The 23,812-nt window shown below is 34.3% G+C and overlaps 6 protein-coding genes across 56 annotated transcripts; 3 read left to right on the forward strand and 3 right to left on the reverse strand.

Moving 5' to 3' along the window:
• Window positions 1–2,500: 2,500 nt before the first annotated feature.
• On the reverse strand, window positions 2,501–3,164 carry LOC104743323 (CLAVATA3/ESR (CLE)-related protein 21-like). The gene has a single exon (XM_010464424.3). The coding sequence runs from the start codon at window positions 3,026–3,028 to the stop codon at window positions 2,693–2,695; it is 336 nt and encodes a 111-aa protein (XP_010462726.1). The 5' UTR covers window positions 3,029–3,164; the 3' UTR covers window positions 2,501–2,692.
• Window positions 3,165–3,993: 829 nt separating this feature from the next.
• On the reverse strand, window positions 3,994–6,262 carry LOC104743334 (glucan endo-1,3-beta-glucosidase 8-like). Its single transcript, XM_010464435.3, has 4 exons — window positions 5,709–6,262; window positions 5,148–5,604; window positions 4,850–5,052; window positions 3,994–4,614 (listed from the first exon to the last, which is right to left on the reverse strand). Exons 1-4 carry the CDS (start codon window positions 6,053–6,055, stop codon window positions 4,164–4,166), a joined length of 1,458 nt encoding a protein of 485 aa, XP_010462737.1. The 5' UTR covers window positions 6,056–6,262; the 3' UTR covers window positions 3,994–4,163.
• A 374-nt stretch (window positions 6,263–6,636) lies between these two features.
• LOC104743345 (reticulon-like protein B5) lies at window positions 6,637–8,372 on the reverse strand. 2 transcript variants are annotated; one of them, XM_019232474.2, is made up of 3 exons: window positions 7,860–8,372; window positions 7,415–7,595; window positions 6,637–7,110 (listed from the first exon to the last, which is right to left on the reverse strand). In XM_019232474.2, exons 1-3 carry the CDS (start codon window positions 8,062–8,064, stop codon window positions 7,056–7,058), a joined length of 441 nt encoding a protein of 146 aa, XP_019088019.2. In that variant the 5' UTR covers window positions 8,065–8,372; the 3' UTR covers window positions 6,637–7,055. The 2 variants fall into 2 exon arrangements, with proteins under 2 accessions (XP_019088019.2, XP_010462752.2); XM_010464450.3 differs by having other exon boundaries at window positions 6,637–7,117.
• Window positions 8,373–8,579: 207 nt separating this feature from the next.
• Window positions 8,580–10,175, forward strand: LOC104743362 (uncharacterized). Its single transcript, XM_010464460.3, has 3 exons — window positions 8,580–8,922; window positions 9,476–9,556; window positions 9,746–10,175. Exons 1-3 carry the CDS (start codon window positions 8,761–8,763, stop codon window positions 10,025–10,027), a joined length of 525 nt encoding a protein of 174 aa, XP_010462762.1. The 5' UTR covers window positions 8,580–8,760; the 3' UTR covers window positions 10,028–10,175.
• Window positions 10,176–12,406: 2,231 nt separating this feature from the next.
• LOC104743372 (protein GOLVEN 2-like) lies at window positions 12,407–13,196 on the forward strand. The gene is made up of 2 exons (XM_010464468.3): window positions 12,407–12,534; window positions 12,701–13,196. The coding sequence occupies exons 1-2, from the start codon at window positions 12,459–12,461 to the stop codon at window positions 12,862–12,864; spliced, it is 240 nt and encodes a 79-aa protein (XP_010462770.1). The 5' UTR covers window positions 12,407–12,458; the 3' UTR covers window positions 12,865–13,196.
• Window positions 13,197–13,438: 242 nt separating this feature from the next.
• On the forward strand, window positions 13,439–23,759 carry LOC104743383 (uncharacterized). Of its 50 annotated transcripts, none has more exons than XM_087474970.1 (40): window positions 13,457–13,631; window positions 13,739–13,821; window positions 13,905–13,980; window positions 14,155–14,219; window positions 14,305–14,370; window positions 14,482–14,551; window positions 14,669–14,732; window positions 14,804–14,877; window positions 14,986–15,051; window positions 15,132–15,208; window positions 15,290–15,417; window positions 15,499–15,553; window positions 15,768–15,834; window positions 15,917–16,002; window positions 16,225–16,288; window positions 16,395–16,469; window positions 16,605–16,668; window positions 16,774–16,839; window positions 16,937–17,062; window positions 17,147–17,367; window positions 17,583–17,658; window positions 17,775–17,858; window positions 17,964–18,049; window positions 18,220–18,297; window positions 18,386–18,458; window positions 18,569–18,643; window positions 18,780–18,856; window positions 18,949–19,076; window positions 19,153–19,229; window positions 19,310–19,387; window positions 19,504–19,580; window positions 19,662–19,834; window positions 19,921–20,001; window positions 20,091–20,215; window positions 20,307–20,373; window positions 20,483–20,591; window positions 20,701–20,776; window positions 20,876–21,041; window positions 21,142–21,248; window positions 23,014–23,759. In XM_087474970.1, the coding sequence occupies exons 29-32, from the start codon at window positions 19,176–19,178 to the stop codon at window positions 19,714–19,716; spliced, it is 264 nt and encodes an 87-aa protein (XP_087331096.1). In that variant the 5' UTR covers window positions 13,457–13,631; window positions 13,739–13,821; window positions 13,905–13,980; window positions 14,155–14,219; window positions 14,305–14,370; window positions 14,482–14,551; window positions 14,669–14,732; window positions 14,804–14,877; window positions 14,986–15,051; window positions 15,132–15,208; window positions 15,290–15,417; window positions 15,499–15,553; window positions 15,768–15,834; window positions 15,917–16,002; window positions 16,225–16,288; window positions 16,395–16,469; window positions 16,605–16,668; window positions 16,774–16,839; window positions 16,937–17,062; window positions 17,147–17,367; window positions 17,583–17,658; window positions 17,775–17,858; window positions 17,964–18,049; window positions 18,220–18,297; window positions 18,386–18,458; window positions 18,569–18,643; window positions 18,780–18,856; window positions 18,949–19,076; window positions 19,153–19,175; the 3' UTR covers window positions 19,717–19,834; window positions 19,921–20,001; window positions 20,091–20,215; window positions 20,307–20,373; window positions 20,483–20,591; window positions 20,701–20,776; window positions 20,876–21,041; window positions 21,142–21,248; window positions 23,014–23,759. The 50 variants fall into 50 exon arrangements, with proteins under 50 accessions (XP_087331003.1, XP_087331085.1, XP_087330976.1 ...); XM_087474898.1 differs by having other exon boundaries at window positions 17,147–17,223; window positions 17,311–17,367; window positions 18,780–18,871; ... (1 more) ...; window positions 20,525–20,591; window positions 21,142–23,759; XM_087474924.1 differs by lacking the exon at window positions 20,483–20,591 and having other exon boundaries at window positions 17,147–17,223; window positions 17,311–17,367; window positions 18,780–18,843; window positions 19,756–19,834; window positions 20,867–21,041.
• Window positions 23,760–23,812: the final 53 nt, after the last annotated feature.

A 23,812-nucleotide genomic window follows, 5' to 3' on the forward strand; every position in this document is an offset into this window, starting at 1 on the left:
ATCTTCTTCCACTACTCTCAAATCTCTTTTTTGTTTTGTTTTGTTTTGTTTCGTTTTGTTTTGTTTTGTTTTGTATTTTTTTGTTATTGTTGTTGTATGAGTTATAAAAAATCAAATCAAATATCATTGTAAAAGCTTAGTTTTAGAGTTTGTATGATATGTATATCTTATATATTTATTTTAATCTTTTAAAATGTTTATCACCATTTTCTATTTTATATTAACACTTATAAGTCATTATTTTCATACTTCCTTACAATATTCACCACACAATAAGATCATAAAGTTGAAATGATCCATATGTAATTATTTATTATGTCTCTGGTTATCTCACATATTCATGTATCATTTTTAATAATTTATAAAGATCAATATAATATTTAAAGATCAATATAATTATCCATTTATCCATTTATAAAGACTATTTTGTTTTGTGATCCAATTGATAAATCTGCAGAGATCAATATAATATATATATATATATATATTTTTTTTATGATTTGAGGTTTTTGAAAACAAAAAAAACATAATTAAACAATTAGTTTTTTGTGTCTTTAATCAAAATAAAAAATGATCCAAAAAACAAATCATATTCAACTAGAACTTAAATATAAAAATAAAATATAATTTTAAAAATATAATTTCACTAAATTCTCTAAAGATGAAACCATTAGTATGAAATCTAGCACGATAAAATTAAATTGATGAATAAAAACCAAAAAAAATATAAGTTATCCTTAGGATTTTTAAAATTATTGAGATTGAAGAATTCATATAACTTCATAAGAAAACTAATTTAGTTGGTCACTTAAAAAGTAATATTTTTATTTTGAATTATTATGTGTAAGTGTTGAGTTTATATCAACAAACAACCAAATCATGTGAATTTTGATTCAGCCACTTGGTATTACTTTTATTTTATGTTATAAAAAAATTAAAATATTTATTTATAATTAAAGACATGTAACTCCATTTAACTCAAATGTAACTCCTATCCAATAATTGTACATTAATTCATTCCTCCTACTAACTTATTATCTTTCAAGAGAAATTATTTTTGGTTAAATTTTAATATTTTTTAATTATTTTGGTTGGCTAAACTTATATTCATATTTTGGTTGGCTAAATTAATATATTTCTCACGTAAAATTATTGTTTATAATATATTTCTCATTTCAAAGTTTAAAGTAATATATCATATATATAAAAGTAAGGTTTTGGTCTCTCCTTATTGGTTGATTTTTATTTAATGTTTTCTATTTTTTTTTTTTTTTGCTTTCTAATTTCTTTAAACAATATTTAAGACCCAATAAACCCAAAACATTTAACTCACACATTAAAATAAAATTATAACTGAAAATAAAATAAATTATGCATTAATCACTTTAAAGGCATAAGGGGTCAAAAATAACTTCTATCCAATAATTCCACACATTCCTCCCACAAATAATATATATATATATATATGTTCAATATTATATTTAAATATCAAAGAATTTTTTAGTTAGCTAAACTTATAGTCATATATATACAATATATATACATAAGAATCTATATTACTTATTAACACCATAATTCGACCCATTATTTGCTTAACTCAAAATTGGTTCCAAAGCCAACTAAAGAAAAACATAAACGATCTTATTGATATTAGACCAAAACATGGACATAGAAACATAATCACTTACACGAAAAATAATTACTTTTAAAAAATAACTTATTATTGCAACATCAACGTATGAAGGGTTTACATAAGCAGTTAATCAGAAATCTAAAATACAATAAATGTATTGGGAACAATATCAGTCAATGATAAGATTGGATCTTCAAAAGCAAGAAACAACATCCTCATAATTCATAAAAAATAAACGCAACAATTGTACACATCTAAACGAAATGATATAAACATATAGTGTATTAATACAAGTGACTGCGAAGCCCATATATGCCTAATTAAAACGAAATAATACAAAAGAGAAAAAGAAATAGACCAAAAAAACAAGAAAGTGCCAACTACACCACAATCCACACGTTGCGTGGGGAAGCACCTAGTATACAATAATGGTACGCCTACCAGGCTACCCACCACCTATCAGCAGCAAAAATAAATGCAATTTCACTTTCTTTCTTTTGACACTGATATTTTCTGAAATCCAATTAACACGAAAGTTCTAAAGTTTTTTTTTTTTATATAAACCCAAAAAAAGCTGAATTAACAGTTACCGTTTAGTTAATCACAGCTAATCTTTATATTTTACAGCAAAAAAATTCCTTAAGGTTCATTACTTAACACACTGTATATACATATATTTTTAAACATACTATATTTAATTATTTATAAACAAAAAAACACTGTATTACTATTACGTAAACAATACATACTATATATATATATTACTTTGGTTCTAGTCATAACAATAACAATATTTTACAACAAAAAAAAGTAACAATATTTTACCCCAGTTTATTCCAACCCAACCTATTGTACTAAACTACGAAGGATGAAAAACTGGTAGGTAATATATAAATAATATTTAAAATTAACTGGTAATATCGCAGAGAAAGGCTGTTTCTTTAACTAAGTATACTAATCTTGAAGAAAAAAACCTAACATAGTACGTATAGTTATACGTATATACACCAAACGAACAATTTACGAAGTTCGAAGAAGTATGTTGCCTCTCTCGTTACTCTACTTGTTGTGCAAAGGATTCGGACCCGTGGGGATAGATCGCTTCTCTTCTTGATCTTTCTCGTCGCCGCCATCAATCTTTCTCCGAACTTTAGACGATCTTCGTCTGAACTTATTAAAATTTGACATCCCCGTGATCACAACAAACTCGTGATGATTCTTGTAATATTGTTGTGATCGAGCAACGCTCAAAAAACTATCCTTTCTTCCTGTACCGCTAAATCTTCCAGCTTGAATCGAACTTGAACGCGAGAAAATAATTAAAACTAATATTGTAAAGATTACAATGATTACAACATCTCGTTTCATTGCATATCGTGAAGACAATATTAACATATATATTACAATAATAATTAACCAAAAAAAGGAACAAAATAGGAAAATAAATGATTGAACCTCTCACACCCTCTCAAATATCGATTACTCTCTTCTTCGTCTCTGTGTATAGATATCTCTCTCTCTCTTTTAGCTTCTATTGTTAAGAGTTAAGAGAATTAAGTAAAGTAGGAGAATCAAAGGGAAATAAGGGGAGAAGAAATAGACTGGTCAGCAGCATTCATTACGTTAATTCTGGCAGTGATATGACTACACAATTATCATTATTGAAATTTTCGTACTATACTAATAAATATCTGTGTATCAATAAGATGATACACATTATTAAAGGTTGTTTAAACGCATTTGTTTCTAAGCGTTATAGTATCAATTATATGACCTGTTCGATAAAAATTGTCATTGCAATACTCGTTTTAAATAAGAGATATTCCAACATACTTTACCAGTGTTCACTGTGTTAAAGTTTAAACTAGTCGAAGGTAAAGATTACTATTGCAACCAATTTTTTTTTGTAAATGTGTATATAACTCATATATGTTATTAGCTTTAAAAAAGAACCAAAATGCCTAAAATAGCAAAAACGAAAAATATGAAAGCACTGGGGCATATATAGACATCCTTCTTTTGAAATAGCATTTAGTACTCTCACCAAACCGCAATTATCGTCATGTCCTTTTCTTTCCATTGAATGTCACAGAACCTGCAACAAAATGTCTTAATCTAGAAACATACTGTGTGTGAAAATAACAATGATTTTGAATGATAAAACATTACAAATCGAAACCATTATAGAAAATAAAGGAATCGATTACTCCGATTTAACAGGGTGAAACATATGTTAAGTAATATTTAATGTAACAATTAACATTTGTTTTGAAACGAAAATTTGCGAATCAGGATCTAATTGAACACTATTGTCTATTGAGTGTATATATATAGATGATTAACATGAACACAAATCAAAAAATTTCAAATGGAAAAATAAAACTATTCAAACGAGTACATGTGATTTGATTATACCGATCTATAAAACACATAGAAATCAACTAACTCAAAACGTTAATAAACAAACAGCAAATAACATAAATCGTACATAATAAATTCCCTCCAAAGTGCAAAAAAAAAAAAAAACAAATTATATAGCCGTGACCAATCCAAGAAGAACAAGTCCGTATATAACGAATCTTCCGAACACAAAGTTAATCCTGACATCGTCACTTCCACTAACAATCTGAACTGGGAACAAGCAACTTCCCACGGATGCATTAACCTTAGAGATCATAGCAGCTCCTTTGAAATCACAAGCCCTAACGTCTTGGTCCTGTATCTGGTAATACATGTTAAAAGCGTATGATATGTTTTGAATTTTGGTTAGCTTGCTACACGTTGACCCGGCCTCCATCGCGGTGCAGTCCCCGTGGTAACACGCGTAGTCTAGGTCTGGACCAATCTCGTCCAGATTGGCCGTGTCCTTGTTCACTACGCACCATTGTTTTTCCAAGTATTGCACACCCTTAGCTGCAACAGGCACAATTTGGCGTCCTTGTCCAGTGAAATCTAGCATGAACTTCGGTGTCCCATCGTATCTGGTTGAAAAAATATAAACGTTACTAATGTTTCTGTTGTTTTATCATTCCATTAACAACATTATATTTTTAAAAGCATATACATAACAAAACTATATTCAAAAATGTGAAATATATGACTAAAATTGTGAATTATAAGATAAGACTGCTCAAACTCTAAGTAAATTAGGAAAAAAAAAAAGTGACTTGTTGTCCAAGAAATATAGTTTAAGATATGAAGAGAAAAGTACTTCACCTAAAGATTCCCCAATGTCTCTCAAAGGGTCCAGGAAGAATACTCTTCATGTCTTCGTCGAGGAAACCGAAGAGATAAACCTCTAACCTCTCAGGTCTCGTTGGAGTCCCACCGTCCTTGGCAAGTCTTTTCATAAGCCCTGCATAGAATTTCTCTGCTAGCTTCGGCGTCGCATATTTATGACCCTCTGTTGGCCATCCAACCTATAGAGAAAACATAACCATATTTAATAAACAATTTAACATGCTTGCATATATATCTAACAACCATTAATCTGTTTTTAAATAACGTTACTTACCTCCCCAACGATGATCTTCATATCATGAATCCCAGCTTTCTTCAACGCGTACACGAGCGTGTCGTAATTGGCGTCGAATACGTTATCGTAATTCTTTCCTTTGTCATTAATCGTCTGACCATCACCGTCAAGAAAAGCGAATTCAACAGGAAAATGCTCGTTTAGGTAAAGACTAAGGAAAGGGTAAATGTTGACGGTGAAAGGTAAGTCGTTGTCATGGAAGTAAGTGACGATGTCGACCATAGTTTGCTTCACATCCTTGCGGAAGTCTCCTTCTGAAGGCTTGTCGTTGGCTGATTGGTAAACTTCTGCGTTTTGTGGGATCGTGGCTTTGATTTTATCGGTATGTCCAGCTTCTTTTAATGCCTTGTGGATGTTCTTTAACGCAGGAAATGTTGTCTTCAAGAATGATCCGTTGTATGCAGACAAAAACGGCTCGTTCCCAACAGCTACATACCTATACATAAGTGTTGATCAACCCAAATCGATTTATGTAGTCGATCGGACAGAACAATCGAATATGATAAGGAAAAGAGGAAAACAAAAAGTTTTGAGGGTTACTTGATGTCGACGCCACCCTTGCGCATATAATGAGTAACGTTTTCTTTAACCCAATCTTTAGCATTACCGTAATCGTCGGCGAGAGATTCAAGAAGGTTATTAGGGATTCCGACCATAACCTCCATGTTCGTACCGGCCAAAGCATTCATAGTCCATGAATCAGCGTCAAAAAGCTTCACTTTACTGATCTTATTGTCTTTTAGCATCTGAACAACAATGTTGGGATTCAACGGATGGGATGCGATATTGCCCCAATTCACACCGAAGCCTCCGACCAAACTAGCCAGGGTCAAAACGGTCATTGTAACCGTCCCAACGTTAACGAGCATCGCTGCTCTTCCGGCCATATTGAGAAGGCGACGATAAATGATAATTTGGGGTTTGTTTGATCTAGAAAGATGTGTTTTTTTTTATATTCTTTATTGATTGATGTTTTTTTCTTTCTTCTTCCAGTCGGTAAATTTCTTCTTCGTGTCTTTGGGTTGGATGGTCGTTGTAATATGAATGTTTTAAGGTTGTTAGTGAGACAGATGAAGCTTAAAATAAATTTCTATTTATAGAAAGAATCATAAGTTATAAAGGTGTGTGTATGTATTTTCGGAATCTGTTAGTGTTTTTTTTTTTTTTTTTGGTTAAGAGAGTATATCGCTGTTAAAAAATTGGTCCAATTGCTTTTTACAGAAATTAAAACAATGAAATAGCAGTTTATTACTATTGAGTGAATTTAGTTTTTTAAACTATTAAAATCCACAATTTATCTCCATGCAGAAAGATAAATTGTTTTCACATATATAACCCTTTTAATCAAAGAATGAATGAAATAATAATACAGAACTATTAGGGCATCCTTAATGGGAGAACTTTTTTTTGTGTTCTTAGATTAAATATATAGTGAAAATAATCTAAGATCAGTTGTTAAGATCATAGGTAAAAAAAATGGGGAACTAATTATGGTGTTCTTAGAATAAAAATATTCTTAAACATTTTACAAAAAAACACAAAGTCAAACACAAAGTCTCACAAGTCTACACCAGCATAAAAGTGTTGGATTCTTAGACTACTTGATCCAATTTAAAGTTAACCCAGAAATTCAAATCCATTCATAATACATAAACATCTCTGAAGATGGTAAAGAAACGGCAACAGAGAGCAGCTTTAAGCAAGAAAAGAATCTCAATTCAGGTTCGATTCGGGTTCCTTGGAGTATCTCATCAAATTGATCCAACGAAGAATGGATGGAGATACAGAAAAGGCTCTGCTAATGTCAATCTCTAGTGCTAGATGTTCTTTACCATGCTCTTTACAACAACAAGAACAATTGCTTGTATTTTTGAGATGGAGGGCTCTTTAAACATCTCTAGCCTGTCTCACCACCGTCCCAGGAGCCACTTTCACCACAACACTATCTCCTTTCTCATCAGTTAAACACAACCAAATTATGCAGCTAGTATAACATAACTTAAACTACTTAGTCTCCACATTCATAAGCATTCAAAGACAAAACCGAATCTTTACAAGAAAACTCACAACAAGGCAAAGATTCTTGTGAATTACAGAGCCACATATGAACACAAGAGCCAATGTTTCCTCATCAGTTAAAGAAACCTAAACTATGCAGCTATAGTAGTAATTTAAGACCACCATTAAAACCAGACAAACAAAAACAAACGTAGAGGCCTAAACATGATCAAGGGTCTGAGTCTTACTTGTTGATAAATGTGTGAGCATTAGACCATAAAAAGAGGCCACCAAGAGCGAGTATGGAAATGTGACACAAAAGACTCAACAAATGATACTCAACAAGCTCGAACAGAACCCAAATAGCAGTTGCAACACCAAGAACAGCAGCTGACAGCTTTTTATCCCTCCACAAGAACACATCAGCAGCTGCAAAGAAGAAGATTCATTGAGACATAAGACCAACGACATAAGAGAGAGAAGCATACAATCAGAAGTCAAAAACATAATAAAGCCAATTCATTGGTTTCACAACAAAGTTCAAGTCTTAATTTTGGATGTCCAAATCATTCAGGGGAAACAAATCTTACAATGACAACCAAATCTTATACGAGTAATTCAAACCCTTGACATTGCAGATCAAGCATCAATAAATGAAAAAAGATGAGATATAGATTTTAAAAAAAGGCTTACGCTTTCCACCACCAAGAACCTTATGAACAGGCTTCTCTCTACCAAACATACGATAGATCTTAGCCTTGACAGCCGAAGGCGAATCCGGTTTCTCGTATTCGGATTCAGACGATGAAGACGAATCGTGATGGTGAATCTTCTCAGAGATCTTCTCCATCAGAGAAGGTTCCTCCGCCGGTACAGATTTCTCAATTTCTTCCGCCATTGATTTTTCAAAAATTCTCAACAAAGAAAATCCAGAAACGTGTGATGGAAGAGCTTGTAATAATAAATCCTCTTTGTAATAAAAAGCTATGTTTGAGAGAGTTTGCGAGCTGTGACCGGAGATTACCTTCTCTTTATGACCGAAGATTTGCCCGACTTCGAGAAGGAAGAGCTTGGTGTTTCAATTGTCGGAAATGCTTACCTTCGGCGGCGAATATGGCGAGAACGAAGCTTTGGCCGTTTTGGAGAGACATAAATTTTTTTCGACCAATCAGAAGGCAGGAAAAAAATAAGAACAAGCTCTGGATCAGTTCTAGATGAAGACCATTTTTTTTTTATCTAAGCCACTGTTCCGTTTTTTAATAATATTATTGGGCTAGAACACATCAAGTATGGCCTTAGTACAAACAAGTTCATGGACCGAACTCACCGAAGTCTAAAAAGGCTTTCAGTTTCAGAAACTTCTTTTTTTGTCTGAAGGACAATAATGGGACCCACAAGTAGCATGATATCCACGTGGCAGAATCTCTACAGAAGTAATGCCACAAGTCTCTCTCTCTCTTCTCTCTTCTCGCTTCTTCTTCCCTTCACCAACAATCAAATCCTTCTTTTTTACATTGCTTTTAACAAATTCAATCCTCAAAAAAAATCCCTAAATTTTTATAATTTCTAGGGTTTGTGATTCGTTCAAAGTCTAATGGTGAAGAAGCGAAAATCAGAGGAAGCCACACGGCTCGATGAGGTTGATCGAACAATGTATGGAGCGTTTCGAGGCGCTGCTAATTCGCTCTCTCAGCTCTATACCCATGCTATGAACCACCAACGCGTCTCTTTCCTCGCTGGTGAACGTCGCGGCATGGTTTGTGACTTTTCTCTCTATCTCTTAATCTTGTTCTATATATCAAAGTCTCGATTTTGGTTTCTGGGTTGGATAAAAAGCTCAATACTTTTTCTTGTTTGATGTTGGTTTACTATCTTGACTCGCAAATTGAAGGCTTGTCTTTTGTTTTGGTTGCTGTTTAAATCTCAAGATTAGAGTTATTGGTGATGGTATTACTGAATTCGTGACTATCCAATTTTTGATTCCTCTGTTGTTGTTTTGGTCTTGTTTGCTCTGCCTGCTATACTCTCTTTATTGAATCATTGGAGATATACAGACACTCTGAATTGGTTTCTCATCGATATATAAATCTGATAAGTGGTCTTTACTGATCAACAAAGTTATGGCCTTTTGATCTTGAAGTGCCTGCTTTTGTTTTTTTTACTCAGACTGAATAGATTGATGAACTAGGGTCCCCCTTATGGTGGCAGGCGTAACGTTCTTTGCGTCATTCAATAGCGTTTCATGATATCGTAATATGAAATTTTTGTTTTTTATTGGTCTGATGGAATTAGAATTGTTTGTTTAACAGGAGAAACTTTACCAATGGATTGTGAGACAAGAAGAACAAGGAATTAGAGTATCCACAGTTGATATTACTACCTACTTGCAGGTTCTTTCCTTTGAAACTGTATCTGGTTTGTTTGTCACTATACCTTGTACTCAAGCTTCAAGCTTGTGCTTACGTAATTGGTATTTAGATTGATTATTACCTCTTCCCTTTGTTTGAGTAGCTTCCCAAAGATCTTGAATTTGATCTGAATAGTTATTTGTGTTTACTCTTTTCAAAACCTTTATGCAGAATGAGCTTGAATATGAACCTGAGGAGACTTCAATACCACCAATCCCCGTGCAAGAGTTCCACCACTACCAACAATTTGCACCACCAAACGTAAATACTTCAGTAGCTCATGTTCCTTCAAGTCACATAGCACAACATTATGATTGTAACCAAGACAAAGTCTTGATTCCACCAAATGGTCTCTCAAGTCCTGTTCGAAGAACCCTTCAGGAATTCAACTTGTGTGAGGCTAAATCTGGTAACCAGAATCCAAACTCTACAGGTGAGGAGTTATCTTACTGAAAATCTTGTTTCATTTGGCAAAACTGAAAAACAAAATCATCCCATTGTAAAGTCTCAAATTGTTCTGTGGTTAAAGTATTGTTCTCATCATGTAATACACAAAACACTTTTTACTAATATTTGAAAGAAATTGGATGAATTTTGAATAGACCCCTAAGATTGAAAAATCTCTGACAATGATTTTGTCGATAAGCGATATGATCAATTCATGTCTTGTCTAAAAGCCCTCAAGACTTCAATGTAGACTTGTTAACAGTGATGAAAGAGAGACAAAGACTAATGATCAAATTGAAGCCAAAACCTTCCATGTGCTCTCATGGTCCCTCTTTCAATTCAACTTGTCTGCGCAAAACATTGCCCTGATGTTGATCTTCAACGAGCTACGTGTTTTTATGTAAATCCTCAGAAGAAACTTGTCATTTGAAAAATCTATGGACAGATAAAAACAGAATTTACAGAATCATACTTGCGTCTTCTTTTGGTCATGGTGCTATCTGTACTAAGTACTAACTAAGACATTCATCATGGTGGTTGTCTGGTGATTGTCACTGGTTCTTGGTACATGATGAAAGTTTTGGCTGATTTTTCCAAATTTAATTTCTTTTTGTTCCACTCTGTTTTCAAAGGTTAAAGTCTAATCAACTAAGGTTGCTAGCTAATCATATAAACTGGCTATTATAAAATTAAAAAGTGTTGGAAACAACTTGTCACAAAGTAATTAGGTCCACACATCATAATTTCAGGTTATATACATATATATCATGGGGTTGAAATAAAATCGGGTCATAATACAAAAAAGTTCAAACTTTAAGTCAATAAATCTCATAGATCAAATCGGATCACACAACTATTTACTACTAGAATTGTCAATTTTCATCAAATATGACTTTTTGTGTTAGAATTTTGGACAATTTGGATGCATACTGTTTTTTATCATTTTTTATTTTATTAAGTGTTTTTTTAAAAAAATTATAGGATTTCAATAAATGCCGCATAGACTTTGGATGTAGCAAAAACAACTGAATTAGAAAACTCTGTATCATAGTTCATTCACGTGTTATATAGTACGTAATATCAATAAATAAAAATAAAAATAAAATTATTAGTTTTGGATGATTGATTATAAATAAATGGAAAAAGAAAGTAGACCAACTCTTGTCGGAATTTATAGGTGAGGAAATTGAGTTTATAGTAATGAATGGCTAATTGGGAAACACATGACACAACAAAATTTTACGTCCTTTTTGCCATATTTAAGCACTCTATAACCATGTCCCCGACCCCTACCCAAATCTACATCCCTTATGGGATCCACTTTTATACGTTTTTTCTTTTTAATCCTAATTCCACGTTGTCAACGAGATTCAAATCCTGTAAAAACTGAGATCATCATATCGTTCGTCGCTAACAATAGTTCATCAACTTCCAAAAGGCCAAAACCTATAATGATACAAATGGTTTCAAACTTTTATATTATATATGAACTCTTACGATTCTCGACATGGATTTATATAGTAGTATTAGTAATATCTCTCTTCGTCCACAATTAAATACATGAAGTATTTATATGTATGTAGACAGTTCTGAATGTAAACTTCAGGTTATTAATATAAAATATGAATACACTTATAACTGACTTGCGTATTAATCATTTGTTTTTAATTGTTCTGATAAATCATATTCCTTTTAAAGGACCACACAACTCCATCTCCATAATCAAAGGACCACTCGATCTCCAATATCGTCTCCTCGAATTTTATCTTACACCATATGACATAGTCCACATGCAATATATATAATGAAATATGCTTATATTATTTGGATGGTTTTACTAGATAGCTAGAGACTATAAGCGTTTTGAAAAAGAGAAAAAATTTATGAAGCATAAATTTCAGAGGTGATAAGTCATTTCATCAGAGGTGATAAGTCAATTGGTCTTCGTTCGTGATTTCACCTTTAATTTTGATTACCAACAAATTTCAGCAGACCAATTTCATTGCTAAACCGGGGTAAGGTATGTGTTCCGGACTTAGTTTTCTACATTCAACGTCTTACATAAACAAATTATATGTGTACAAATGTGAAATAAAAAGCAGTTAATTTGTAACCGGAATTCTGTTTCTCATTCAAAAGAAGTGATTGCAAAAATTATCATCATTTAATTATTTTGTTTGCAAACAAGAAGAATCAATTATGTGGGGATAGATATGCATGTTAATGTGGGAAGACAGAGAAATATCGACGTCAAAATCCGTAGACCCATATGTCTCAATAACTTCCAAAACGTTATTCAATTCTGATATAAAAATGGGACCATAAGTTCATCATAGAATCATTCATCTCCTATATATAAACACAAAAAGGTTCAACGAGAAAGATAGATATATAACCACAGAAAAAAGAAGAAGAAGAAAAAGTCTCTCTTCCAAAAATGGCAATTAGGGTTTCCAACAAGTCTCTCCTCGTGGCCCTTCTTCTCATACTCTTCATTTCTTCTCCTACTCAAGGTAAATTTAAAGCTAATATGTGTTACACACAAGCACAAACATCACGGGTTTATATATAGTTATATAAAATTCTATACACGCACATAAACTTGAACGAAACTTTTATTTTCTTGATTAATATCAAATAATTATAGTGTTTGATATAAAAAATTTTGGGTTCTTTTAGCACGAAGCTTACGAGAAATTGTGAGGAAGAGAACGGTATTGGTTGTGGAGAAGGGTCAAGAGAGTCAGAAACTAAGGCACGAAGGTGGAGGAAGTGATATTGATGGATTAGTGGATATGGATTATAATTCTGCGAACAAGAAAAGACCGATACACAATCGCTGATAAATAAAAAGATGAGCTTATGGAATTCTTGTGAGATATCCTGAGATCCAAAGATATCCCGAGATTCTATATCTTTTTAAGGAGTGAGAGATTGTATTTTATGAAAAAAAAAAAAAAGAAAAAAAAAGTGAGAAATGCATGTAAACTATTATTATTTATATGAACATATATAAATATATAGACGAGTTTGTACGCGTATGCATGTGTATGTGTACAGCCTTTATCTCGTGAGAACATTTTTACATAATAATCATAGTTTGTGTGTGTGTGTGTTATGTATGGATTGCATCATGGATTGTTGTTTGTGAAATAAAGGTTAATAATTATATGTAGGTGTATGATCAACGGTTATCTTTTCACCAAGTGTTATATTTTCTTCATCAAGACAAAAATAATTGTTACTCACAAGTCACAAGTAACCGTCCGTATACTACTTCAAATTATTGAACGTAATTAAAGATTATCTTGTTTCAGATGAATTGATAGTGAAGAAGGCCCAAACATTTTTGATATTGTCTAGTTGGGCCGACAACGGTAATATCAAATAAAGATTCTAGAAGACTAATAGGAAAAAAGGAAAACATAAAAAACTATAGCCGCTCCGCTCCGCTCCACTACTTCATCTTCATTATTTTTTTTTTTTCTAATTTTGTTGTCCTCCTTTAGTACGGCTGGTGGTGTGGTGTGTTAATTTTCGGGTCTATGATCTTTGTAATTCAACCGATCATGGCTATTTAGTTCTTCCTACCGGTGAAATCTTTTCTAGGGTTTGTTGATTTTGTTTCAATTGGATCTCTAGTTGTTGTAGTTCTCCCTCTTATTTTTCTTCTTCACGAGTCTCTGCTTTTTGTAATTTGTTTTGTTCTTCTTGCAGGTCTTTTTGAAGCGAATCATATGATCCGATCATCGCTCGTTGTGAAATCGTCTCTAGGGTTTGGGTCGCTCTCAATTCCATCGGTAGGGTTTGGGTCGCTCTGTTTTTTTGTAATTTCACGAGTCTCTGATTTATTTATTTGATGTTGTTTGTGTCGTCTTTGCAGGTCTTTTGGAAGCGAATCAGTCTATGATGATAAGACGCTCATCGCTCCCCCGCTTCTGAATTTTCATACTCCTACGGTTTGGTTTATTAAATCTTATTTTTAGTCTTGCTGTTGTAGATTGATATTGGTTGATAATGCTATGATCGATTTATAATTTTCTCAGGCACTTTGTTCTCGCTTCTTAGTTTTCAAACTTTGGGGTTTCTAAATTGTATCGAATTAACTTGTCGTCTTTGTTTTGTTGATTTAGATTTTGTGGAGGAGGAGGATTCGCTACGGTCATCGGTGATGGCTTTGATCGGTCTGATGATGCAGGTCTAATTCTTTAGATCTTTTTCCCTTTTCCCCTCTTTAACTCTTAATATTCTGGATATAATCTATATGTCTGATGATGATGCAGGTCGTCGTTGAGGTAGTGTGGGATTGCTCTGTTAAAATCTTATGTATCTTGTGTTACATCTTCTAGGTATGATTTGTTCTCATGTGTTTTTTTTTTTGTCCTTCTTTATCTTATTTGCTCTTATACTTCTCCTGTGTTTAACTAGTTTGTGTATTCAATGTCTTTTGTTTTCTCAAGTCTCTTTAGGTGATATGCTTACTTACTTCTGAGAGCTCCTCTGTTGCACTAGGCTGGACGTACATGTGAGGTATTTACAACTCTCTTTCCCTTTGGACTGTGCCATCAGAGAGTTTTCAACATCATCGGTTGCTTTTTTGATATAAATATGTTCGTGCGATTTACCTCTTATCTCTTGTTGTTTCAGGTTTTGGATGTGTGCTTTTACTGATCAGTTATGGCTTTGATGGACACGCTTCACGTTGTCATTGGTTTTTGTTCATCCTCTTAACGCATCTTCTTTTATAGTTTTCTTCCTTACGTTTCTTTCTTCGTCTTGCAGGTTTTTTTGGAAGGGAATTATGATCTGATCATCACATATTTTTCTCCATTATACACCTTCAGGCCTTCGCACGGGTTCCTTGCTCTAATCGTATCTCTATTTCCATATTAATTTTCACTTTGGTTCGATGGTTTTTTCTAAAAACATGTTATTGACTTGTGGTTTCTGTTTTGTTGGTTTAGGTTTGTAAAGGATCGGTGATGGCTTTGACTGATAGTTGTCACTCTAGTTCATGTTATTCTTTTCAGGTTTGTTTTCTAACTTGCATCGGTTGCTTTTTCCCCTTGAATATGTTCATGCGATTTTACTTGTCGTTCTGTAATTTCAGGTTTTTAATTATGCTTTTTAACGATGAGAGTCATGGCTTTGATGGACACGCCTCTTCTCTGCTCGCAGTCTTCAGGGGTCCTTCTTCTTCCTCTTAATACATTTTTATTCTCATTTTTTTTTGTTCTTTCTTACGTTCCTTTCTTCTTCGTTTTGCAGGTGTTTTGTAATCAGATTCAATCATTGCATAATCTTCTCGAGGCAACATTTCAGGCTTTCTCAGGGGTTCCTTACTTCAAACGCATCTCTATTTGCTTCCCTTCTTCTCTGTGCTAATGTCTTCAAGGGTTTTGTTCTTCCTCTTAACTCTTCTTTGACTCTCTGTTTTCTATTATGTTCCTTACGTTCCTTTCTTATCTGTCTTGCAGGTGTTTTGGAAGCGAATTATGATATGATCGGATCAGTGCATATTCTTCTCTCACGGTTTCCTTTCTCTAAACACACATCTATTTGCTTCTAATAACATATTGCTTGCTTGTCGATCGGTTTTTGTTTTGTTTTTCACATTTGTGGAGGAGGATCCTACCATCGTCACTCTAATTCAGTTTATTCTTCTAGAGTTTTGTTTATGAATTGAATCATTGAAGGCTTTTTATTATGTTTATGCGATTTTTTACCTTTTGCTCTGTTATTTCAGGTTGTGGAGGATCGGTCGGTGATGCTTTTGATGGATCCTTTTTGTTTACTGTGCCCTACATCTTCAGGTAGTGTTCCGTTCTTCCTTTTAACCCACTTTTTTTTTCTTCTCTATATAAGTGTAAATACATCTCTGTCTCTTTGATGCAGATCGTCGAGGCACCCAGATTACTGTGTGGGAACATCAGAAGAGAAACATTGTGGGAGTGCGTATAATTTCTGAGTTCAACTTTCAGGTTACCTCGCATCTATACACTTCTTTTCCTATCCGTTTTTGTTTACTATTGTTGATCCTATGTGTCTTGTGTTTCTCAGATGTTCAAACATTCATATGAGAGATGATCACAAATTCTTCACAAATTCTAATTCTTTGGATTTATTTCCCCTTTCCCCTCTTTAATTCTTAATTTTTTGGATATAAACTAAAAATATCTTCTATATGTCTGATGATAATGCAGGTCCTCGTTGAGGTAGTGTGGGATTGCTCTATTAAAATTTTATGATTCTGATGTCCTCGTTGAGGTATGATTTGTTTTCCTGTGTTTTTTTTTGTTCGTTATGTTATTTGCTCTTATACTTTTCCTGTGTTTAACTAGTTTGTGTATTCAATGTCTTTTATTTTCTCAAGTCTCTTTAGGTGATATGCTTAATTCTGAGAGCTCCTCTCTTGCACTAAGCTGGACGTACATGTGATTTTATTCAGGTATTTCCTCTTCTCTTTTCCCTTTGGTATATGCCAACTATCTAATTATTTTCATTAACTGGATTTTAATTTTGGCTTCCTCAGTTTTGGACTGTGCCGTCAGCGAGTTTTCAACATCATCTCTTGTTATTGCAGGTTTTGGATCAGTTATAGCTTTGATGGACACGCTTTACTTCTTCTCTGTGCAACGTCTTCATTGGTATTGTTGCAACGTCTTCATTGGTTTTGTTCATCCTCTTAACACATCTTTCACTTCTTCTTCTTTTATAGTTTTGTTCCTTACGTTTCTTTCTTCGTCTTGCAGGTTTTTTGCAGGTTATCTGATCATCCCGTGTATTTCTCCATAATACATCTTCAGGCCTTCGCACGGGTTCCTTGCGCTAATCGTGTCTCTATTTCCTTATGAATTTTCACTTTGTTTCGGTGTTTTTTCTAATTACTTGTGTTTTTTTGTTTTGTTGGTTTAGGTTTGTGAAGGATCCTACGAATAACCTGTGTTGCCTTGACTGATCGTTGTCACTCGAATTCATGTTATATGATTCATCGGTGATTGTGGAGGGGTATAGTATACTAAGAAGATCTATCGGTCATAGGTTTGATTGATCCATGTCATTCGTTTTCTCTGTCTGGATTTTTTGTTTGTATAATTGATATCTTTCCCTCTCTCTTTGATGCAGATCGTGGAGGCAATGGGATTTGCTCTGTTGAATCTTGCTTCTCTACCCTCTTTTGGTTTCTTCTGATTTCTCAAGAGGTTAGTTTCCCTTTCTGCTATTGGTTAATTTATTTAATTTAGGCTATTTTTGGTTAGGTATGTGTGTCTTTTATTGGTTGTTTCCAGATTTTCTGCATCAATCACTTCTCTGCTGATGTCTGTCTACACATATTCATATGAAAGGTAAGTCATCTTCCAAACGAGTTTTAATCATGTACTTTTTCCTTTGTAAGTAGTTTTTGAATTGAATGTTATTATGTCTTTAAGATCTGTTAAGTCTGAGCTCTCTGATGTAGTTTTTGTAACTGTGGTTTACTCGGGTTGTTTTTTCCTCTTTTCCTTGGGTATCTTTTTAACGATCAGTTTGTTTCCATTGACTTTGTTATTGGATGTTTCAGGTTATCAATAATGTCTTCTGATCTCCCTGGTGATATTTTGTTATAGCAAGGAGGTTCTACAAGAGAAAAACGGCAGGTTACTAACTGGTTCTTTCCCTTTTTTTCTCTGTTGGTCTTATCTCTCATGCTACATTTCTGTTGGTCTTATTCACGAGTCTCTGCTTTTTGTAATTTGTTTTGTTCGTCTTGCAGGTTTTTTTTGAAGCGATTCCTATGAGGCTATGATGAACCGATCATCGCTCGTTCCTGCCTGTGAAATCGTCTCTAGGGTTTTGGGTCTCTCTCAATTCCATCGCCCTTTTGTACCTCTCGCTCTGTTATTCTTCTTATTCACGAGTCTCTGATTTATTTATTTGATGTTGTTTTTGTTTGTCTTTGCAGGACTTTTGGAAGCGAATCAATCTATGATGATACGACGCTCATCGCTCCCCCGCTTCTGAATTTTCACAGTACTCCTGAGTCCTACGGTTAGGTTTATTAAACCTTATTTTTAGTTTTGCTGTTCTGGTGGATAATGCTATGATCGATCTATATATATTTGCTCAGGCACTTTGTTCTCACTTCTTATTTTTCAAACATTGGGTTTTCTAAATTGCAATCGTATTAACTTGTTGTTTGTTTTGTTTTGTTGATTTAGGTTTTGTGGAGGAGGATGCGCTATGGCTGATCTGTGATGGCTTTGATTGATCCTTGTCAAGCGGGTCTGATGATGCAGGTCTAATTCTTTGGATCTTTTTCCCTTTTCCCTTCCTCTTTAACTCTTAATATTCTGGATATAATCTATATGTCTGATGATAATGCAGGTCGTCGTTGAGGTAGTGTGGGATTGCTCTGTTAAAATCTTATGATTCTGATATCTTGTGTTACATCTTCGAGGTATGATTTGTTCTCCTCTGTTTTTTTTTTGTCCTTCTTTATCTTATTTGCTCTTATACTTCTCCTGTGTTTAACTAGTTTGTGTATTCAATGTCTTTTGTTTTCTCAAGTCTCTTTAGGTGATATGCGTAATTCTGAGAGCTCCTCTGTTGCACTAAGCTGGACGTACATGTGATTTTAGTCAGGTATTTCCTCTTCTCTTTTCCCTTTGGTATATGCCAGCTATCTAATTTTTTTGATTAACTGGATTTTTAATTTTGGCTTCCTCAGTTTTGGACTGTGCCATCAGCGAGTTTTCAACATCATCTCTTGTTATTGCAGGTTTTGGATCAGTTATGGCTTTGATGGACACGCTTTACTTCTTCTCTGTGCAACGTCTTCATTGGTTTTGTTGCAACGTCTTCAATGATTTTGTTCATCCTCTTAACACATCTTTCACTTCTTCTTCTTTTATATTTTTGTTCCTTACGTTTCTTTCTTCGTCTTGCAGGTTTTTTGGAAGGGAATTATGATCTGATCATCACGTATTTTTCGGTTTAGGTTTGTGAAGGATCCTACGATTGATCGGTGATGGCTTTGACTGATAGTTGTCACTCTAGTTCATGTTATTCTTCTAAGGTTTGTTTTCTAACTTGCATCGGTTGCTTTTTCCTTGTGAATATGTTCCTGCGATTTACTTGTTCTGTAATTTCAGGTTTTTAATTATGCTTTTTAACGATGAGAGTCACGGCTTTGTTGGACACGCCTCTTCTCTGTTCGCAGTCTTCAGGGGTCCTTCTTCTTCCTCTTAACACTTTTTATTCTCTTTTTTTTTTGTTGTTCCTTACGTTCCTTTCTTCTTCGTCTTGCAGGTGTTTTGGAAGCGAATTATGATCAGATTCAGATCATTGTATAATCTTCTTGAGGCTACGTTTCAGGCTTTTTCACGGGTTCCTTACTTCAAACACATCTCTATTTGCTTCTGAATTTTCAATTTTAGTTGATGGTTTTTTTTTACTTCTAATTACAAGTTACTTACTGTCGTTTTTTTGTTTTGGTGGTTTAGATTTGTGGAGGAGGATGCTACAATTGGTCGGTGATGGCTTTGATGGAAACGGTTCTTCTCTGTGCTAGTCTTCAGAGGTTTTGTTCTTCCTCTTAACAATTCTTTTACTTTCTTTTGTTAATTCCTTACCTTGCCTTCCCTTCTTCTTTGTCTTGCAGGTGTTTTGGAAGCAATTATGATCGGATCATTGCATATTCTTCTCCTATGTTATGAATTTATTTATGTGGTTTACTTGTCATTCTGTTATTTCAGGTTTTTGGATGATGTTTTAATCGATGAGAGTGATGTCTCAAGGAGACATGGACACGCTTTGCTTCTTCTCTGTGCTAACGTATTCAACGGTTTTGTTCTTCCTTTTAACACTTCTTTCATTCTCTGATTTTTTGTTCCTTAAGTTCTTTCTTCTTTTCCTTGCAGGTGTTTTGGAAGCTAAGTATGATATGATCGAATCATTGCATATTATTCTCCAGGCTACGTCTTTAGGCTTTCAACGCATCTGTATTTGCTTCTGAATTTTAACTCTGGTTCGGTGGTTTTTCTTTTAATTACATGTTACTTACTTGTCGGTTATTGTTTTGTTGGTTTAGATCTCTGGAGGAGTATCCTTCGATTGATCGGTGCTGGCTTTGACTGGTCGTTGTCACGCAAATTCATGTTATATGATCCATCGGTGATTGTGGAGGAGTATACTAGGAAGATCTATCGGCCATAGGTTCGATTGATCATTGTCACTCGTTTTCTCTGTATGGATTTTTTTTTTGGTTGTATGATTGATATCTTTCTTTCTCTCTCGTTTGATGCAGATCGTGGAGGCAATGGGATTGCTCTGTTGAATCTTTCTTTGCCGTTTCTCTTCTGATTTCTCAAGAGGTTAGTTTTCTTTTCTTTTTGTGGGAGGATTGCTTCATGTGTGTAATTTCGCATCTATACACCTTTCTGCTATTGGTTGATTTATTCAATTTTGGCTATTTTTGGTTAGGTATGATCTGTCCTCTGTGTGTCTTTTATTGGTTGTTTCCAGATTTTCTGCATCAATCACTCCTCTCTGTTTCTCTGCTGATGTCTGTCTACACATATTCATATGAAAGGTAAGTTTCCTTCCAAACGAGTTTAGTCATATACTTTTTACTCAGGTTGTTTTTTCCTCTTATACTTGGGTATCTTTTAACAATCTATTTGTTTCATTGGATGTTTCAGGTTATCAATAATGTCTTCTGATCTCCCTGGTGATCTTTTGTTATAGCAATAAGGTTCTACAAGAGAAAAACGGCAGGTTACTAACTGGTTCTTTCCCTTTTTTTCTGTTGGTCTTATCTCTCATGCTACATTTATGTTTAGTGTTTTTGACTCAGTTTTTTTTTAGCATTGGCAGGCCCTGAAGCGAAGGACGGGAACGAGCGGAACCATCATATCCTTATGGCAGTTTTTATTTTTTTAATGTGAAATGCTCTTTAATTTTTGACAGGTATATTGAGCTCGAAAGATGCCTTTGATCTTGTGGTTCCATTTTTACACTCCGACATCCTCTGATATAAGAGGTTCGGCATATGGTTTAGTCAGGTTTTTGTTCCACTTTCTCTTAGCGATCTGCAGCAATTTCTGAAATTTTTACTCCTGAGTTTTGGATTGTGCTAACAGGGATTTTGAGCTGTGAACTGTGACAGTGGGGAGAGTCTTTTGAATTTTTGGTATGTTGAGGATGCTAAGGAGTTTAATTTGTGAGTGTGAACATGTGGTCTATTCAGGTTCTTGTTCTCTTTCTCCTTGGGATCTGTTAGCTATCTCTTTGTTTTTATAAACTAGATTTTGAATTTTGGCTTCCTGAGTTTTGGACTGTGGCACTGGGCAGTCTGCATCATCATTTGGACTTATTATTGGATGTTTCAGGTTTTTTTTAGTTGATGATCTTCCTAGTGATAGGGAATTTATGTTTTATGCCTAAGACCCTATCATTTGTTACTGATAGTCAAGGTTCTAAAAAGCATCAGGTAACTAATTGGTCACTTTCCCTATGTAGTTTTTCATGTTACATCTATTTCTAGTGTTTGATCTTACTCTCATATGCTTGTGATTGTGGTTTTACTTATGTGAAGTGTTCCCTTCTTTGTTACTTCTATGTTCCCTTCTTTGTTATTTCTATGTTATTTCTTATATGTCTGATCCTACTCTCATATGCTTGTGATTGGTGATTTTCTCTTTTCCTTGGAGATATGATCAGTATTGCTTCCCATTTTCTCTTTTTGTCTTTCTGCATTTTTCTATGGTTTAAATGATAATCACTTCTGTTTGGGATTGTGTTTTCTATTTCTACGTGAATTCATTATCTTCGTATAGGAATTTGGTTGATGCAAGTAGAAGTTCTGTTTAAATTCTTAATTCCTATGGTTGATTTAGGTGTCATGAGCTTCTTTTTCCTGGTGTTTGTTTGTGGTTGTTAGTTGTTAGCCTCTTTCTATTTGTGAATTACTTCTGATTGTTATAGTTTACTGGGTATTCAAGAGATGTAAGCTTTGAGTTCCTCACTGGTTGCATAAAGGATTGATCTCAGTTGGTATGTTTCCTTTTATTATTATTTCCTCCTTTGTATGTCTTATTGTATTTTCCAGGATATCTTCATCAACCACTTTACTCCGATCCTTAGCAGTCTACTCGTAGTCAGATGTCCTTTTAAATGGGTTTGTACTTATTTTCTGTCCTTTCATGATGGAAGTAATTTTTGCATTGAACATCTTCGAGTCTGAGCTTCTCTTAAGCAGAAAGCTAGACATTTAGTTAATCATGTATATGTTCATATTTCCTTCTTGGATCTTCTGCAATATGCTGATTCATACTTCTTGTATTTTGAAGTGTGTTTAGCCTCATGAGCATGTTACTCTGAGTCTATGACAGTGGGGAGTTTCACATGATTGGAACTTGTCATTCGATTTTTTTGTTAAGTCTTTTAAGTTTTAACATAGATAACAGGTTACTACTTGGTCTCTTCCTTGTTTATCCATTTTGGTGTGCTACATATACGTACTTTTTCTTATTTGTTTAATCCCAATTATATATGCTTGTGATGGTATGCCAGACTCCCTTTTTGATTTTTTGGGCAGTGAAGATTGAAATTTTGATTGCAGTATTTTTTTATTCCAGTGGATGCCTTTTACTGTTTTGGTTTTACCACTATATTGTCTTGTGTTGGTGAGTTGTGTTGCTGCTCAATATTCCCTTCTGATTGTTAATTTGATGTCATCGTTTATTTGATTATGTAAGTGATTCTTGCTGGTAGCGTGACCTCTTGGGGCATGCTCATAGAAAGTGAAGAGCGTCTTGGTTTTGATGATAATGGTCTTTTACTTCTGACTTATGAGGTTTCTTGCTTCCTGGGTTGTGGTTTGTTTTAATGGTTCTGTAGACATTTGATAATGAAGTCCTCGCTTGATTTGTTTGTTTGGGTGATTTGCATTATGTTGTTGGATTTCAGGGGAGGCTTAAATTTATAGATAGACTTTTTATGAATGTTCTCAGGTAGTCAATGAAAATTGAAAACGTCACCTTCCTTACATCTGATGAAGAGGCTGATTAAGTAAGTTGTTGGATTGTTACCTCCAGATCATAGTTCCTTTCTTCCTTGGACATATTGGCTTGCAGGTCAAAGCTTTCAGTCTAACACGTTAAAGTAACCTCCATTACTTTGATTATTATTATTGGATGTTTCAGGTTCGTTGTAGTTGATGATATTCTTAGTGACGCTGGCATTTAGGCAACTTAAGACCATGTCTTTTGTTACTAATTGGTCTCTTTCCTCTTTTTCTTTGTTTTTGTATTTATCATGTTGCATATGTTCCTAGTGTTTGATCTTATTCCTATCATGCTGCATATGCCAAGGTTTTATCATATACCTCAATTATTTTCTTGCGCCTTCTAGCTAGTCAAACGACCAGCCTGCCATAATTTTGTTTGTAGGTTCTTTCTTCCACTCTGCTTGTTAGGGTTGGTCTTCCACTCTGCTTGTTAGGGTTGGTGATGGCGTATGCATTGGTAGGGTTGGTGATGCTGGCGGATTGGCGGGGCATTAAGAGGTCTTGCCATTATTGTCATAATTTGGTTGGAGTGAACTTTCTGAATGATTGTGGGGAATGTATTGTGTGCTAGTATGTATATATATATATGTACATATATTAAACTATTGTCTCGTGTTGAGGATCAGTTGTGCTCTGCTCATATTCACAGCAGCGTGTGTTATTACACCTAAAAAAGAATCTGTTGATTAACATCGAACCTGCAGATCAAGATCCCATGCGGTGTGAAGTTCGATTTGAACCCG

The sequence above is a fragment of the Camelina sativa genome, chromosome 2 (assembly GCF_030686135.1).
Source record: "Camelina sativa cultivar CO46 ecotype springtype chromosome 2, ASM3068613v1".
Lineage (NCBI taxonomy): Eukaryota > Viridiplantae > Streptophyta > Magnoliopsida > Brassicales > Brassicaceae > Camelina > Camelina sativa.

Bases quoted from the DNA above. Each gene is read 5' to 3' on its own strand.
- LOC104743372 (XM_010464468.3), top strand. From the start codon at position 12,459: ATGGCAATTAGGGTTTCCAACAAGTCTCTCCTCGTGGCCCTTCTTCTC. The intron at 12,535-12,700 runs GTAAATTTAAAG...GGGTTCTTTTAG, and splicing joins CATTTCTTCTCCTACTCAAG to CACGAAGCTTACGAGAAATT.
- LOC104743362 (XM_010464460.3), top strand. From the start codon at position 8,761: ATGGTGAAGAAGCGAAAATCAGAGGAAGCCACACGGCTCGATGAGGTT. The intron at 8,923-9,475 runs GTTTGTGACTTT...TTTGTTTAACAG, and splicing joins CTGGTGAACGTCGCGGCATG to GAGAAACTTTACCAATGGAT. The intron at 9,557-9,745 runs GTTCTTTCCTTT...ACCTTTATGCAG, and splicing joins ATATTACTACCTACTTGCAG to AATGAGCTTGAATATGAACC.
- LOC104743345 (XM_019232474.2), bottom strand. From the start codon at position 8,064: ATGGCGGAAGAAATTGAGAAATCTGTACCGGCGGAGGAACCTTCTCTG. The intron at 7,596-7,859 runs GTAAGCCTTTTT...TCTTCTTTGCAG, and splicing joins GGTTCTTGGTGGTGGAAAGC to CTGCTGATGTGTTCTTGTGG. The intron at 7,111-7,414 runs GTAAGACTCAGA...GAAAGGAGATAG, and splicing joins GCTCACACATTTATCAACAA to TGTTGTGGTGAAAGTGGCTC.
- LOC104743323 (XM_010464424.3), bottom strand. From the start codon at position 3,028: ATGTTAATATTGTCTTCACGATATGCAATGAAACGAGATGTTGTAATC.
- LOC104743383 (XM_087474796.1), top strand. From the start codon at position 19,176: ATGAGAGTCACGGCTTTGTTGGACACGCCTCTTCTCTGTTCGCAGTCT. The intron at 19,388-19,503 runs GTTCCTTACTTC...TTGGTGGTTTAG, and splicing joins CGTTTCAGGCTTTTTCACGG to ATTTGTGGAGGAGGATGCTA. The intron at 19,581-19,755 runs GTTTTGTTCTTC...CTGTTATTTCAG, and splicing joins CTCTGTGCTAGTCTTCAGAG to GTTTTTGGATGATGTTTTAA.
- LOC104743334 (XM_010464435.3), bottom strand. From the start codon at position 6,055: ATGGCCGGAAGAGCAGCGATGCTCGTTAACGTTGGGACGGTTACAATG. The intron at 5,053-5,147 runs GTAAGTAACGTT...TTTTCTCTATAG, and splicing joins TGAAGATCATCGTTGGGGAG to GTTGGATGGCCAACAGAGGG. The intron at 4,615-4,849 runs GTGAAGTACTTT...TTTTTCAACCAG, and splicing joins AGACATTGGGGAATCTTTAG to ATACGATGGGACACCGAAGT.